The sequence below is a fragment of the Fundulus heteroclitus genome, unplaced genomic scaffold (assembly GCF_011125445.2).
Source record: "Fundulus heteroclitus isolate FHET01 unplaced genomic scaffold, MU-UCD_Fhet_4.1 scaffold_77, whole genome shotgun sequence".
NCBI lineage: Eukaryota > Metazoa > Chordata > Actinopteri > Cyprinodontiformes > Fundulidae > Fundulus > Fundulus heteroclitus.
In genome coordinates, this window is record NW_023397219.1 from 126,729 (window position 1) to 144,160 (window position 17,432).

A 17,432-nucleotide genomic window follows, 5' to 3' on the forward strand; every position below is an offset into this window, starting at 1 on the left:
ACACAATATTTGGTGTATAACCTGATATGTGAGATTTCCATCATGAGGAATGTTTGTGATTTACACACTGGCACCCTGGTACACTGTACCGTACAAAGTGACTCCGCACTGCCCACCACCATCTTTGGGAAACAGCTTTAACATCATCACATGCTTTAAGTGATACCATAAAAACCTGAATCAAGTGGTTTTAGCTTGTTAGTGAGTCTTAAAACAAGATTTATTTTTTATGAAACTGGGAGAAAGTAGCCTCGTGAGACCATCCTGATCTCGCGAGCTTTCAAGGTTTCACTCGCAGATCAGTCTGGATACTCTCCGTTGAAGAAAATTTGGAGCCGTTCACCAAACGAACGTCCAATCAGCGTTGGCTTTGAGGCGGGTTGAGGTGTGACGCAACGGGAAGCGCGTCAGTTCAGTCTTAACAGCATGGAGGCTTCAGCCGATGAAACTAGCGTTAGCGTGGCTATCGAGCAAGTTTTATCGGAATTACAGAGTATTTCTTTGCTGAGCTAACGAGCCTTTACCTGCAGCAGCAAGAGTAGCTTGGCTTGTGGTTGTGTTTTCGTCGTCGCTCTGTTACGAGCGACGACGAATCTGATTGGTTCATTTGGCCCGTCTATCACCAACATAGGCCAATCAGCTAACCAGTATTTTCGCCCCTTCCCAAAATTACTTCAACGGAAGGTTTCCAGATGGATATGCAGAGCAAATCTATCTGGCGGAGTCAGGTAAGGGAGAAAGCACAATCTATCTTATTTTAAGTCATTTGGCACATTTTAAGATTATCTGGCTATATTAGACAAAAGGTTTTGATTGTGCTTGATTTAAAGCCCCAGTGTCTACGGTTTTCATACTGACACCATCTAGTGGTGTGCGCTAAATGAGTTACAAACAACCTCGCTTTAATGAATGCTACAGGAGCTGCGGAGTATCATAAATATGATATATTTTATCTTTAAGAAAAAAGAAAAAAAAAACTTCTCAAAGATGCCCTTCATGTATTAGCTACTGCTAATGGCTAATTCTACAGTCATCGTGTGGTTAGGCATGTTTCCAATTCTGCTTGATTTTTTTTTCTTTTCTTTCTAAAGTCGCTTGTAAATTTTGTGAGTCGCAGTTTTTTGGGCTTGTTTAAGAACATTCCATCGCGTTGGGCTCTAAAAAAGCAACTATACTACTAGAACTGCAAGCAGTTATCAACGGGTTCCAAGCCCATCCACGCCCCGCCCCCTTGAGCATGTTCCTGGACTTCAGTTCAGCATTCAACACCATCATCCTACAGCATCTGGTGGAGAGTGGTGAGGACAGCAGAAGGGATCATCGGGGCTCCCCTCCTCTCCATTAAGGACATTTCATCCCAGCGCTGCATGTCCCGAACCCATAACATTATCAGAGACCCCTCACACCCCCACCGTGGACTGTTCTCCCTGTTGCCCACTGGGAAAAGGTTCCACAGCATCCGCTGCAAGTTCACCATTTTCTGCAACAGCTTTTTCCCCGTTGCCATCAGACTGTTGAACTCTAAACAGCAACAGTAAAAGTACATATGTATACATATATATCATGGGTTAAAGCAAAAATAATCAGTTTGACTGAAAAAAATTTCAAGTCAGCCCATATATTCCCGGGCTGTGGACATAATGCCACTTTGCTTATTGTGCAAAGTCAACATTAACCAAATCTGGTAGGTCTACAATATCCATTGACCATTCCTGTATCTCTCCCACCTTTCAGGTTCAGAGCCTTGGCGTCATCCTGGACAGCCTCCCATCCTCTCCTTCACTTTCCACACTAACTTCCATCTCGGCAGCATCAAGTTCTTCCTTCACACTGTTGCCAAACTGCTTCACAGTCCACTCACCTCTTGACTTGACAATTTCAGCTCCCTTCCCTCCCTGTCCTCCTAAAAACGTCCATAAACTGCAGCTAGTACAAAGTAAGCAGCTTCATCATTACATCATCTACTTCACTCCTGTACATTAGCTCCACTGGCTCCCTGTCACATTCAATATAAACCAATCCTATGATCATACAAGGCCAACCACAAGCATGGACAATGCAGAACACATAACCAACACTATGATGACGTCATATATTTTAATTTAACACAGATCGCACATTACAATAATCAGTCTATTTTTCCTATTATTGCACAGCAATTAATTATCACAACTCATGAGTTTATAAAAAGGCATTATTTAACTTTTTTGAAGTCTAATAAAACGGTTATATTTTAGCCCTGTGACTGGTGAACTGTCCAGGATGTAATCTGTGTCCCTGACTAGGAAGAGCCACCTGCCGTCCCCCCCACCCCCATTACCCTGTTTCGCCATCAGATAGGGCTTGACGTCACACCTGTACCGAAAACCGGGTATAGAAAATCCATGGATGGATGGGATGTTAAATTTTTGAAGTTCAATAAAATTGCTCAAAGTTTATCAGGAAAAAAAAAACATGCTTTTTAAGATGAACACTTTAATTAGAAAAATGTTATTAAACTTTGCATAAAGTTACATATTGCTGTAGGTAATCTTGGCTGCTGTAACTTGTCTCTCTGGCAGGTGATTTTGGGTTGAATAAAATTAGTCCATAGAACCACAGGAGGCTTTCTCAGCTGGTTCTAGTGCGATTTGGTTCTACAGTGTCGTTTCACTTCACCCTCTACACTGTTAAAAAAAAAAGAACTTCATAAAAGCTTTCTGACAATCGCCTTTCTCTGGCCTCACCCAGTTAGAACCCCTTCTCCAGTCCATATTGTAGCTGCAGTTTATTTTTTTTTATTTGACGTAGTTTCCTTAATAATTTGCATACATCAAAATCCTTGTGATTTTATTTAACGACGGTCCTGGTGAACAGCTGCTCCTGAGGTGGAGCTTCTGCTTATTGACTGACAGCCGATGCTGCCCTGCCTTCTTTGTTACAGAAAAGCTCAGGTGGAATTTTTTCACTTTTTCTGAATCAGACCCATTAAAATGCGGGACACTGTTTCACATTCCGACCATTGTTAAAAAAAAAAGAAAAGAAAAAGTGCATCATGCTAAATTAGCCTGAGCTAATAGCAAATCATGAGGATATCCCTGTTTGGTTTATCAGCTAAGTTACTGGCAGTGAGGGAATATACGCTGACGGGTGACGTGGCCACAGGTGGAAATAATTCATTAATTAACTGCAGGAGCAGCGACAGATACACTTATCGATTAAGCTGTTGTCAGTTGTTCATTACTTACAATTGAGAATAATAAAGGACTGATACTTTCCTGTGGAGTTCCATTATCAATTTTATATTTATCAGATTTTGTTACTCCCATCTGTACCTGTATAACTCTATTAAACAAAAAATCTTCAATCCAATTATAAGCCCTTCCTGTTATGCCCATTTTATATAATTTTATAAGCAACCCATCCTTCCATACCATGTCATATGCTTTCTCATTATCAAAAAAATATTGCTACAACTACTTCCCTATTAATCTGAGCTTTTCTAATATCTGATTCCAAACACACAACTGGATCCATTGTACTTCCTTTTCTGAATCCACTTTGACATGAAGACAACAGTCTTTTACTTTCTACATAATATGTAATCCTTTCTGTTATCATTCTTTCCATAATCTTTCCTAAACATGAAGTAAGTGCAATTGGTCTATAACTTAAAGGGTTTGTTGGATCCTTTCCTGGTTTAATAATTGGCACAATAATTGCTTCCTTCTAATTAGAAGGTAATCTTCCTTCTTTCCAAATCTTATTATATAAACCTAGAAGTTTTTCTTCAGCTTGTTTCCCTAAGTTTTTTTTAACATAATATAGCATATCTGATCTTTTCCTGGTGCTGTTAATCCTGATCTAAATATCGCTCTCTTCATTTCTTGCATAGAAAAATAAACATCCATGACATTTCCTGGAGTTGTTTCACCTTTTTAAAATAAAATCATTTATCCTTCTTGTCTGCTCTCTCCTAAATTTTCCCGTTTGTTAAATTATCTGAACTATGTATCTTTGCAAATGTTCTTGACATTACTTCTAGTTTTTCTTCATTTGTTACTGCTGTTCCTTCTTCATGTTTTAGAACTGGATATGATCTCTCTGGTCTATTTCCCTTCATTTTCTTAATCATTCCCCATACCTAAGCTATAGGGGTTGTTATGCCTATTGAATCACAAAAATCTCTCCATTTTGTCTTCTTTGTCTTCTAAATAACTTTCCTTGCTTCTGCTTGATATTTTTTATATTCAATAAAAAAATTTAAATTATGTGTTCTTTAGAAAACTTTAAAGGCTATCCTCCCTCTTCAAGTCTCTGCTCCGCTTAGAAAAAACACGGGATGTGAAGTCACTTCTGGTGATGTGCCCAAATATGGGCATAATGGCCGCCCTGTTCACAGTTCTGGATGGCAGAGCTCTGGATGATGAGAGCTGTGAACTGATCACAAACTTCATAAATTTGTTAAAAATCAACGGTTTGCTCTAAAATTCTGAAAATATTCATGGATCTCAAAGAGTGCTTTATCTAACTACGTGATTTTTTTAAACGCCCATTGAAAAAAGCGTTTCAGAGAAAAAAAATTATTAGTTTTAAATAGTTCAAAATCGCCTGGATTTTTACCAAACTGAAGTACACATTTAGTCTGAATGTGCTTTACAAATTTTTATTGGGATTGAACGATATTTTTGCAAAATACATTGATTTTTCCATTTTACAAACTTAAAAAATCAGAGTGTGCAACTTTAAAAAACCTCAACACATACAGTGAGAGAATTGTGAGAGAATCCTGAAAATCCAAGATCGTTGCACCACAAAATTGATTTTTGGTAATTTTTTGAAGTTTTCAACATTTTTTTCACACTTTTGGAAATAGGCCCCGTCCACTTTTTTCAATAAATACCATATTTAATACTTTAGTTAAGGGCAATGTCTGGAAGGGAATGAAGAAGGTTTTGTAAAAATCCGATCAGCCATTCTTGCCTAGTAGATTTCTTGACATCACAGCGCCCCCTAGTGATGGACGATCCTCAAACGTGGGTCACATGTGCAAAATCTTATTTGGACCATGGGTTATGAAGGACATGTCAAAATCTGTTATGGTTTTACAATAATCAGCAATTACATTTAGAGCTAGCTAGCTAACAATCACTTATTTTAGCGTTATTTTTCGAAAAAGTCAAAATTCAAAAAGTGTTAACTTTTTTTATTTGTCCATGACACGCTTATATATAAAGTTTTGCGTGGATTGCACAAAAAATGTAGGAGGAGTTTAACAAGAAAGGTTTAACCTTTGTAGCCATGTAGCGCAAAAACTAGCTGGGAAACGAAGGGTGTGCCAATTCCCTTTATTTTGCAGAATCATCCAATAAACAAAGTGACATCAAGTTTTTGAGTGTAGGACCAGTAGTTTGGTGGTTACAGGCGTAAACGCATTGTCCTTTGTTATAGCGCCCCCTAGTTGTTGAGGGGTCTGAATTTCTGGGTTTGAGTAGGGGTGCACGTTCTGAACTTAGATACCTGACCCTATTGATTCGTTACAAATCTGCGTGGGCTGCACAACGCGTTTTAATTCCGTAATAATAATAACTAGAACTGCAAGCAGTTATTAACGGGTTCCAAGCCCACGCACCGCCCCCTTTGAGCATGTTCCTGGACTTCAGCATTCAACACCCTCATCCAAGCCCACCTACGCCGCGCCCCCTTTGAGCATGTTCCTGGACTTTAGCGTTCAACACCCTCATCCCACAGCTTCTGGTGGAAAACGGGAACATCTGGGCTTCAGCACACCCCTCAACACTTCCTCACCTCCTGACCACTGTCAGTCTGGGTCTGACAGACCACCTCCGATGTCATCACCCTCAGCACGGGCTCCCCTTAGGGCTGCGTCCGCAGCCCCCTGTTGTTTACTCTGATGACACACAACTGCACCCCCAAGTTCACCCCCAATCACATCATGAAGTTCGCAGATGACACAAACTCATCAACAGCTCAGCTGTGGAGGTGGTTAGCAGCACCAAATTCCTCAGGGTGCACATCACAGACAACCTCACCTGCTCTGTGAACACCACATCTGGTGAGGGGGGCACAGAAGCGCTTGTACTTCCTGCGGAGGATGAGGAGAGCCCAACTGCCCCCGCCCATCCTCACAACCCTCTACACAAGTACCATAGAGAGCATTCCGACCAGCTGTCTCTCTGTGTGGTGTGGAGGCGGCAGCACCTTCCGACTGGTGGAAAACAACGGTTGTCAAGCTTCTGAAGTTTGCGCACGACACCACTCTCATGGGATTTATCTCTGATGGTGACGAGTCCGCCTACAGGTGGGAGGGTGACCATCTGGTGACCTGGTGCAGGGAGAACAACTTAGAGCTCAACGCTGTAAAAATAGTGGAGATGGTTGTGGACTTCAGGAAGAACTCAGCCCCAGCTACCCCAAAACCCTCTGTGACTATATATAATATATTTCAGTCGTTAGTCAAGTCAAATTATGTTGCGAGTTCAGTTGTTTTTTTTTCTTTTCTTTGTTCAGTGGTTTGTGTTGTTACCACTGGCAAGTTCACGTCAGTAAGAAGAATGAAGTTTGTCAATGGAGGTTCAGTTCTGCTTGGGGCACAGGCTCGCCATGTTCTTTCAGAGAGAATCCATGGAATCTGATCCAGTAGTCTGATCCAGCTTTTTGATCAGCAACAACAAAAAAACCTAGCCTGCACACGATATTATTATTGCATTCAGCTAAATAAACTCACTTTATCAATTTTTACAGCATTGTTTTTTCTTCATTCCTCACATTTCCATTGCGATGTTTTACATGCACTTTAAAAAATTTTCCCAACTCAAAACACCGGAATCATCTTTAACCCATGTAAAACAAAAATATAAAATCCTTTAATTATGAAACTATGACCTGTAATTTAACAAATTACAGCATAGGTTTTTTTAATCCTCTTCCAAGTCTTTGTAAATCATGAGATGAAATACAGTTATCACCTTACCAAAGAGCATGAAATCCTTCTACATCCAATACTCTCCTACATCATCCATTGTATGGACGAAACCCAGCGCTGAACACAGAGAAATGTCGGACTGGATCAAATACTGCGTGTGTGTGATGGGTTCAAGTACCTCGCTCAACGTAGGAATTTACACATGTACAGCCTCAAGCTATTTAACTAAGATGTAAACAAGGTTTAAAATGTCTACTGTTTAGTTTGATATTAATGAACAGTCATAATTTTAATTTACATGAAGTATGTTTGAACTAGAAGAATTAACAGTGGGATGTTGATAAACTGACTGTATATTTATATTGTAGTGCTTAACCATAGATTTACTTCTGAGTCAGTTAGCTTGCAGTTAGTTGACCTCCACGCAGATTTGGCTCTGAAGGAACAGTCTGTTAAGAGTGATCCTATATATATATATATATATATATATATATATATATATATATATATATATATATATATATATATATATATATATATATATATATATATATATATATATATATATGCTGGAGATAGGCACCAGCAGCCCCGCAACCCCATGAGGAATTAAGCGGGTCAGAAAATGGATGGATGGATGGATGGAAGGATAGATATGTGTGTGTGTTTGTAGAGATCCATCCATGATCAAATCCTGTCCTCTGCTGGAATTTTTAAATGTATTCCATACAACGCCACATTAAAGCATTAGTGTAAATATATATATATATTAGGGCTGGGCAAGTTAACGTGTTAATTTTGCGTTAATCCATTAGACTATTAACGGCGATATTTACTTTAACGCGCATTAACGCATGTTGCTCACATGCTTTTATTTTGTGATGGTCTGTTGCTGTGGTGTAGAGATTTGAATCAGAACAGTAGGTGGCGATAATGCGCCAATAACCTCGCTGTCGGCCCAGCCTCGGATTCAAGCAGGAAGAAGAAAGGTGCTGGCTGGTTAAAGGGAAACGCGGAAAAAAAACAAAGCTGACATGGGGAAGGCGGTGTTTCCCGCAGGAATTTGCTTAGGCGAGGCGGTGAGTTGGCGAACGGAACAAGTTTTGTGCGGAGCGGGATCTGCATCGACGCTGTCAGTAAAGTCGCTTTGCGTTTCAAAGTATCCATGTGTTTTTGCCTGTTTTTCCCTTGCCATTCACTATATGCATGCGAGAAAGCAACAACAAAAACCGCGTGTTAACGTCAAATAAACATGCACGCATTTCGAGTTAGCAAGCATTTCAGTTTAAAGTTCTTCCAGCAACGAGTATGACAGAAACAAGTTAGTTGTAACCACTGCCAAGTTACACTTTGGTATTGAACATAAAATGGTAATGCTGCTCCCTGCTGTTACCTCAGAAATTGCCTGTTTTTGGTAGATTTTTTCCCCATAAAGAGAATTCCCTGTCATTGGCAATAAGCTTTAATTTATTATTATTGCTATTTTTTGTTTTACATGTCTAAGTTGAGCTTTACACTAAATATGTGTTACTGATAAGTGCTACAAATGTTGCAACACTTTTGTTCATATAGCAGCAGAACATTAAAATAAAAGTGCTCTTTACACTACTTTTGAATTCATTCTTGGAGTTTGTAAATACAATGCGATTAATCATGATTAATCAGGCAAATTATGCGATTAATCGCGATTAAATATTTTAATTGTTGCCCAGCCGCGATAACTTTTTTTATTTGTCCATGACACGCTTATATATAAAGTTTTGCGCGGATTGCACAAAAAATGTAGGAGGAGTTTAACAAGAAAGGTTTAACCTTTGTAGCCATGTAGCGCGAAAACTAGCTGGGAAACGAAGGGTGTGCCAATTCACTTTATTTTGCAGAATCATCCAATAAACAAAGTTACATCAAGTTTTTGAGCGTAGGACCAGTAGTTTGGTGGTTACAGGCGTAAACGCATTGTCCTTTGTTATAGCGCCCCCTAGTTGAGGGGTCTGAATTTCTGGGTTTGAGTAGGGGTGCACGTTCTGAACTTAGATACCTGATCCTATTGATTCGTTACAAATCCGCGTGGGCTGCACAACGCGTTTCAATTCCGTAATAATAATAATAATAAATAATTTAAAAACAGACGAAAAACAATAGGGTTCTCTGCTCACAGAGCAGACGAACGGCATAGCCGTTTGCCTGCGCTGCGGGCTTGGAACCCTAATAATAAGAATAAATAATGGAAAAACGCACGAAAAACAATAGGGTTCTCTGCTCACAGAGCAGACGAACGGCTAAGCCGTTCGCCTGCGCTGCGGGCTTGGAACCCTAATAAACACAAGTAGTCCCATACTCTAGTGGTTAGAGCAGCGTGCTTGCACACTGAGAAGGTTGCAAGTATTTGGCTCAATCCCCACAGAATGCCACTGTGGGTGCCTGAGCAAGACCCTTAGTCCAGATTGCTCCCCGGGCGATGTGATAGCTCCTCACTGCTCCCTAAGGGATGGGTTAAATGCGGAAAAGAAATTTCATTGGAATGTACAATTGCAATGACAATAATGTGTTTACATTATTGACATTTAATGTGTTTTACCTTTTTTTTATTATGCTAGCTTGTTCAGAAGAGCACAGAAAGAGATGAGCAGCACAAAAGCAGTTTAGAAGTGTATGTGGATGTCAAGCAGAAGAAGAAAATGCACCTCAAGAAGACATCGGTAGCTGAGCAGGAACTGCTGACCAGGTAAGAAGTTTAGGAATCCTTCCCTTATCTACATACTTTGTTGTGGTTTTTGTTCTTAACATCACATTGTTCCGAACTATCCTGTAATCCCACCAAAAAAAAAATTACAGAACAGTTTCTATTTCTATGTTGTTCCAAACAGTACAGTATATTGTCTCTTTTATCTACTACCTATCTGCATTTTTTTTTTAGGGAGAGCAGTTTATTAAAGGCAGACAAAGATGAATACAGGCCTGAGAGGTCACTGAAGAAAAGGAGAACATCAGAAACGAGCAGAGAAAACGATACAGAACACTGGGTGATGAAACGACAGAGACTGAAGGCCAACAGGCAAGAGGAAGCCTTAAAGTTGAAAAGGACAGTGTTTGTTGGCAACCTCCCAATAAGCTGTACAATGAAGGTATCAGTATACTCACAGATTGTGCATCAATTTACTGGATCATTCTTAGCTTCAAGGAGGAAATACACTGGCCGCGTAACGTAAGCATAACATCAGCAGCGCGGCTTATGGGTTTGTTTTTAAAAGTGCAAATTTACACCACATACTGCAAAGAACCTCCACAGCTGCGTGATTCTGCGGAGAGATCGTTCATCATGGGTAAGTAATGAAAGAAAGACAGGTTACCAGTAATATATGGGTAAGGTATTAAATTACCAGTAGTGTATCCTCTATTTTGATCACCTAAAAGTCCGTGTCTTGACCATATCTGATTAGAAATTGCATATTTTAGTTATGCTTCTAGTGTCCATTTATTGTCTGATTAAAGTTAAAAGCTAACCTAAGCGTAGGACGCACATACCCTGCTTTGCTGCGCTTACGCACTGCAATGCATTCAGTGTATTTCCTCCTTCAGAAAGTGCACGTTGAGACAAGACTTGAATTACACTGTATTTTACTTTGAAGGTTCCCTTCATTACTCTATACAAAAGCTAAAGCACACATTGTTATTCTGCATGACTGTGTACTTTTACTAAAACTCTACAGCTTGGTCATTAAAGGAGCAGTAAGTGTAATTTCACCACTAGGTGTGCTGTTGAGCCTGAGCCATACCTCTAAAATCTAAGCACCAGACCAGTTATCTGCTTCAATTTTACTTTTTTTTTTTTTTTTGTCAACAAAGAATGCCCTGAACGTAATTGAGGATCACGTTGGGCAGCTCACAAACCCCCCAGGCTGCGACAACTACTCAGCTCACAGGAGTAACGCCTAGCCCATTGCTGGTCAAACTCCTACAATTAATCCACATGCCACAATTGTAGCATTGTCCTTAAAACAAATCAAAGTACGTCAGGCCTATTATTACAAAATTATGGGTAAAAATAGATGCTGAACTTAAGTTGGAAATCCACATTAGAGCTGCTGTAAAATCCATCTTTTTCCACTTGAGGTAGCTTGTGAAAGTAAAGCCTTTCCTTTCTAATCAGCATTTTGAAACAGTAATCATTGCCTTTGTAACCACTCGGCTAGATTACTATAATGCATTCTATAAGGGAGTCAGTTGTTCGTTCATTTCCCAACTTCAGAGGATACAAAATACTGCTGCATGTCTCTTTTTAACAGGTACAAGAAAATGTGAGCATATTTCCCCTGTTTTAGCCTCTCTACGTTGGCTGTCAGTACATTTTAGGATTCCCTAAAATCCTTTAATTTGCTTTTAAAGTTCTTAATGGCCTTGACAACCTGTCTGAGCTGCTACATTCCTACACACCCTCCTGTTCCGTTAGATCGGCTGACCAGTTCCAGTTGTTACTGAGGGTGCCGAAGACGAAGCACAAGCTCAGAGGGGATCGTGCTTTTTCTGTGGCAGCTCCCAGGCTATGGAATGACCTTCCCTTGGGCATTAGATATAACCTGACTGTAGCCAGATTGATATCGCTCCGCCTAGCTTCACTCACATCCATCTGGGACAACTCCCATAGAGATTGATTTCTCCAACCAATTTTATTGTCTAGCCAATCAGGACGCAGGGCTGGAGTTTCATAGATGTGACGTAGTGGAGAAGCGACCGTGACGTGAGACAGACAACAATGGCGGCTCACAACGAGGAAACAAGCGTTAACGTTGATGCTATTTCTTCCGTGTTGTCCTATCTACCTAATATTGTTTCATTAAAAGAACATCAGAGAACAGCTCTGAAGGCTTTTGTTGTAGGAAACGATGTTTTCACCCTTCTCCCGACCGGATTTGGCAAGTTTTGTTTTTCGGGGCGCGGTTAGCGCGAACCATATTAGGAGGCCTTTAGGCCTCGACATGGTCGGCCCGGAATCGACTCCGACCCGCGGCACTTTGTCGCCTGTCTTCCCCCCTCTTCCTGTCAGCTTACTGTCAATAAAACGCGTGCCACTAGAGCCGCAAACACATTTAAAAAAAAAAAAAAAGTTTTGTTTTTTCGTCACAGGTTGGCTTCAGTGTGAGTGGTTGAAATAGCACGTCGATAAAGATGACAGACAAGTGGCTTATCCAATCATATGCAAGGATTTTTAAAGCCCCAGCCCTCAAAAAAGGCAATTCCTATGGAGAGGTCCCAGATGGATGTGAGTGGAGCTAGGCGGAGCGAAATACATCTGGCTAGAGTCAGGTTACATTACATAGGCCTCTTCTCTTTGATTTTAAATCCCTTCTTAAGACCCATCTCTTTTCCTTGGCTTCTGACACAATCTGAGATGTTGACTATGTTTTACTTTCGTTAATTTTATTACTACTTTTCTATACCATTTTGCTTATTACTTTATGATACATCATTTTGTGCCTTCTGATTGTGTATAGCGCTTTGGTCCTGTGGGTGTTTAATGTACTTGATAAATAAAATTGGTATGGTATTGTGGCCTGCTTGAGGTCATTTTGTGGGTTCTGGCAGTGCTCCTCCTGTTCCTCCTTGCACAAAGGCAGAGGTAGCGGTTCTGCTGCATGGTTGTTGCTCTCCTACAGCCTCCTCCACCTGTTGTCTATTCCATTTGCACAACAGCATAGGAAATTGATTGGCAATCAGTGTTGCTTCTTAAGTGGACAGTTTGATTTAACAGAAGTGTAATTGACTTGAAGTTACATTGTTATAGTGTTCCCTTTATTTTTTTTGAGGAGACGAGAAGTCAGATTGTTATGCTTGGCCACTTCCACATGCTTTCATGCAGCAAAAACATTTTGATAACCTTTGATCCCCAATGGGTGATGAGTATTCTGAGAGATTTTGAAGTCTTACTCTAAAACTGTTGGAGGAGTTCGCTCAAATACGACACGAGCGAAAGGGATAAAATGGCAGCTTTGATTCAAAATGGCTGACTTCCTGTAGAGTTTAGTACTTGTACTCCGAGATTTTTTTGTAGGTCCTGATAAGTTACATATGTGTACCGAGTTTCACAATTTTTGACAAAGCATGGCTTGGGGCTGATTGTTTTAGGGCTGCTAGGTGGCGCTGTGGAGGAGGTGGGGCCATGGACACATTGATTATCGGTGCAAATCCAATGATCTATGCAGAAATTAAAGCCACTTCGCCTTGGCACCACTGCTACACTCCCCCAACAAAGACTATCTGTGCTCCCTACAAAGTAAGACCAACATGTTATCTGCCTTCTGACACGGTTTCAAGTTGATGAGGTCAACAGGGACCGAGACGGACCTTTCTAACCTACAAAAAAAGGGGCTTCCTGTTCCCAGGTGGCGTGGCTTTAATGATGTCATCATTTGACCACAAAGGATTGTTGGTTTCCTGAGAAGGGATCAATAATACTAAGTTTGGTTAAATATTTTTTTTCTATGTGATTTTTGCAGAGATTAGAATTTTCTGAAAAATCTACTTTGAGCTCATACCTCAGTATATACGAACACTAAATTTAAAGATAACTTTTACTCTCCTATGCCTTAAGGACATAATGACCAAATTGAAGCCGATAGCTTTAAGTGATGCTTAAGTGATGTTATCAGCTGACCAAATCAACCTCTCAAATAGTCATCCACGGCCAAACATAAAATTTGGGGAAGATCTGGTGATGTATCAGGGAGACAGCCTTTTAAGTGTCCTAGGGGGTGTCATTTTGCTATGGAAATACACCGTTTAGCCACGCCCATAATGTCCAGCCAAATGTTTCTGTTCAGAACAGGATTTGGAATCAGCATGATCTGTTGGATCACACCCTGCTTGAAAGTTGAGTTAGAGCAACTTCCTGTTTTAAGTGGGCATGGCTACAGTGATGTAATCCAGTGCGCACATGACTGTAGTGAGAACTTATGTGATATGACTCAGAAAGTTTGGTGCTGCTGTAACCAAGTTTGTTGAAGTTAGTGCAGTTTTGTCTTTCATGGCGAGAAGTCAGATTTTGAAGGTTGGCCACGGCCACATGTGTTCATGGAGCACAAAGCTTTTGATAACTTGAAGCTCCCTGGACCTAATTTTCCAAAATTATTGGTATTGCAGTTGTTGCCATTTTAGTTTGTACTCTGCTTGTCCGAACATCCGGGAAACTCAGGCGTTTGAGAAAATCCCCATTCATTTCAATCAGTATTCTTTTGATGACCTTTTGCAATTTATTTATATCTGTGTTTCCTCCTGTTGCTGTCTTGATGTGTGGACCTAAGGTTTCTTTTACAAGAAACAGGCTTATAAAATACAAGGCAGTTTTCTGAATTATTCATGAGGATTTTACTGTAGTATTGTATTTCTTAAAGACCTGATGTGTATTTTTAATTGTATTTATTTTTTTGTATGTCCTTTAGACACTGCGAGGACTTTTTAGAGATAAAGGGTCCATTGAGTCTGTTCGATTTCGCTCTATGGTAAAATAAATCAATTCTCATACTTGTGATATTCAGTGAAATTGTCACTTAATCTCTCATTAGAATTGTATTTTACTCATATTTTATTTTCATCACTGCAGGTCAGAGAAGATCCCTCCATGTCTCGCAAAGAAGCAACTATTAAGTAAGTTTCTGACTAACACGCTATAAAAAATATGAGCTAAGTTACAGCTTTATTAGTTCTACAGGCACTTTGCATTTTTATGTATTTGTGTTGACAGTATGGTAAATTAGGAAACATTAAACGTAATTTGTGTCAGATTCTCCTCTAGAAATCTTCAAATAACATACCACATGGAGCTGACTTAGTTTAAGCATAAAAGAATGTTTTAGATTTCTAAAAAAAATAAAATAAAAAATAACATAGCATATCTTACAGTAGTAAACACTGTTAATGGTCTTAAATGTGTAATATCACCAAAACAGGAACTCTGTAGACTAGATGCAAGTCTTTCACCACCCAGAGGTTTTGTTCACTTTATAAACCCATTTCCATTTGATATACCATCTCTTGTATTTTCACAGAACCCCTTTATCTTTTCAAAATCATGTTACACAATTAGGCTTTTTTAAACAAGTTAAAAACAAACCATGAACTTGGAATTATTTAACTACCTGTTGTTCAGTAAACCTTTCTCCCATTTACAGACGCAAAGTTCATCCCAAGAGGCAAAGTGTAAATGCTTATGTGGTGTTTAAAAATGAAGAGGGAGTTGCCAACGCTCTGGAGAGGTGACACTTTTCATAGGAGCATGAGGCTTAATTAGTGATGCTGAGTCAAAAGGGAATTTGAATGGTTAACTATCAACATGTAAACAGAGGAGTATTAATTTTTATCTTCACAGGAATGGCATGGAAATTGACAAAGGTTTTATTATCAGAGTGGACAGAGTGACTGACTATTCAGTAAGTTTTACCAACTTTACAGGTCACATACACACTTTGTGGGTCAGTTGACAGCTGTTGAAAATTTGTTTTATCTTACAGCATGATCACAAACGCTCCATTTTTGTCGGGAATCTGCCATTTGGTAAGATGCTGTGTCAAACCAGATGACGATACATCAATACAACATTATACTCATCTGTTGCATCTTTGTAGATATCAAGGAGTTGGCATTTCGAAGGCATTTTGAGAAGTGTGGAAAAGTAGAGGCAGTGCGACTAGTGCGAGACCCAAACTCTGGACTCGGAAAAGGATTTGGCTACATCCTATTTGAGGTGCAATGAAAAGCTTTCAATATAGAGCAACTATTAGGAAGGTTGTCTTGCCTTGATTTCAGATAGTGAATTTCAAATCACTATCTGATTTGCTACTTATGAAACCTAATCAGTTTCATAAGTAGCAGATTTTGAAAACAATGTTTTAAATGTGTAAATATATAAAAATAGTTTATTTAATTTTGTTCCTGATGCAGAGTGCTGACTCGGTAGAGATGGCGCTAGCACTGGATGGCTCAAAGCTGGAAAGTAGATCAATTCGTGTGAAGAGATCGCTGAAGCTGAAGAAAAAAAACAGCAAAGAAATTCCGTGGAACTCCAGTCAGAATGTGTGGCAACTTTCAAGAGGGGTAGAGAAACCTGGTAAAGCAAATCACAAGTCAGGACCAAGCAAGTTCTCCCTCTTTAAAGGAGAGATGGCAGATCCAAGCAAAAAAACAAAGAAAGCTCTTAAAAAAAGAGAAGAAAGATGCATCTAGTATCTACAAGATGAATTAATAGGATGTTATGTTATATTACATAATAAAATATTATGTTCGGTAAAAATGTGATATATATATATATATTTCATTTTTTTTTGTTTTTTTTGAAAGGGCATCAGTTTAAATGTCGGGTGTGCTTGAATAAAAACATTTTGGTCAATTGTATGCTTATATGTGATCATATGCTTGCAACGTAATCATGAGAGTTTAACAAGGTAGTGGGTAATAGTAGTGCACAGTTCTCTTTAGGTCACACAGTTTAAATATGGTTAAATGGGTTGAGATGTGCACTTTGGCTACACCATGACAATATGATTTTCTTTTTCTGGCATATTTATGTATTTGGATTCGTTGGTAAGTTTCAAGGCCAGTATTCATTAAGATTAAAAGTAGCTCTTTTCTAAGTTATTCACAAAGCACCCAAGGCCTTAAGAAAGCTCCTAAAGTAAAAACCATGTTGGTGGTGAGAAGGACTTTAGTTGCATTCCATTTGCCTCAATAATAGGAGCTGGGAATGGGGTAAACCTGTGTAAAAAGTGTTCCAGTTAACACAGTTGGAGTAGTAGGGAATCCAAAAAATAAAAATAAAATTAGGATTCCAATATGGTGACTGCCAGGAAAGCTGATAGCTGTTTGGTTCAGAGTTGCATACATGTAACATTGACTTTAGATCAGTGACGTGTGGTAGGGTTCATAGCTGGTGAGACACTGACGTCATCTGAGTCAGATTTACAAAAATATACACTCTACAGAGTAAACACATTGCAAAGTGCTGAAGGAGACTGCTTGAGCCAAATAAATTCACCAAGAAAAATGGAAAAAATATTGATTCTTTGATGGAAAAAAAAAACTAAATTATTTGTCATTTAATTGGTAACAGTTTGAGTTATGATGGATTTCATTTGTAACGCATTCTAAAAATATAACACATTATGCACATTTAATTACAAACACAAAACATTAATAATTATCGCTGTCCATGCGGCGCTCTTTGTGCACAAAAATAGGTCATTTTCCGGTAAAAGTTCTCTTTATCTTCTTCAGTTTTAAAAGTCTCTCAGTCTCAATGGAGATCACTGCCAGGGAGGAAGCCTTCCTTGACCAGTCCTGTTCCAGCTATATGTTTTGAGTCTTTTTAGTGCTTTACCTGTTTAGCATTGTCACTACCCGATCCGTACCGGTAGCACGATCCGTACCATCAGCTCTTTGCGCAAGCGCAAACAGAATAACTTCCGGGTCGCCAAAAAAATAATGTAATTACGGTACTGAAAATACTTATTTCTATACT

The 17,432-nt window shown here is 39.4% G+C and overlaps 1 protein-coding gene across 2 annotated transcripts in view; it reads left to right on the forward strand.

Moving 5' to 3' along the window:
* Window positions 1-16,309, forward strand: part of rbm34 (RNA binding motif protein 34) — a 79,935-nt gene extending 63,626 nt beyond the window's left edge. For both annotated transcript variants that reach the window (XM_036134227.1, XM_012859102.3), the window contains exons 3-11: window positions 9,523-9,650; window positions 9,843-10,050; window positions 14,362-14,421; window positions 14,523-14,566; window positions 15,091-15,174; window positions 15,288-15,348; window positions 15,430-15,472; window positions 15,544-15,662; window positions 15,860-16,309. In XM_036134227.1, coding sequence (XP_035990120.1) covers window positions 9,523-9,650; window positions 9,843-10,050; window positions 14,362-14,421; window positions 14,523-14,566; window positions 15,091-15,174; window positions 15,288-15,348; window positions 15,430-15,472; window positions 15,544-15,662; window positions 15,860-16,141 — 1,029 coding nt within the window. In that variant the 3' untranslated portion in view covers window positions 16,142-16,309. The remainder of the gene's footprint in view (window positions 1-9,522; window positions 9,651-9,842; window positions 10,051-14,361; window positions 14,422-14,522; window positions 14,567-15,090; window positions 15,175-15,287; window positions 15,349-15,429; window positions 15,473-15,543; window positions 15,663-15,859) is intronic.
* Window positions 16,310-17,432: the final 1,123 nt, after the last annotated feature.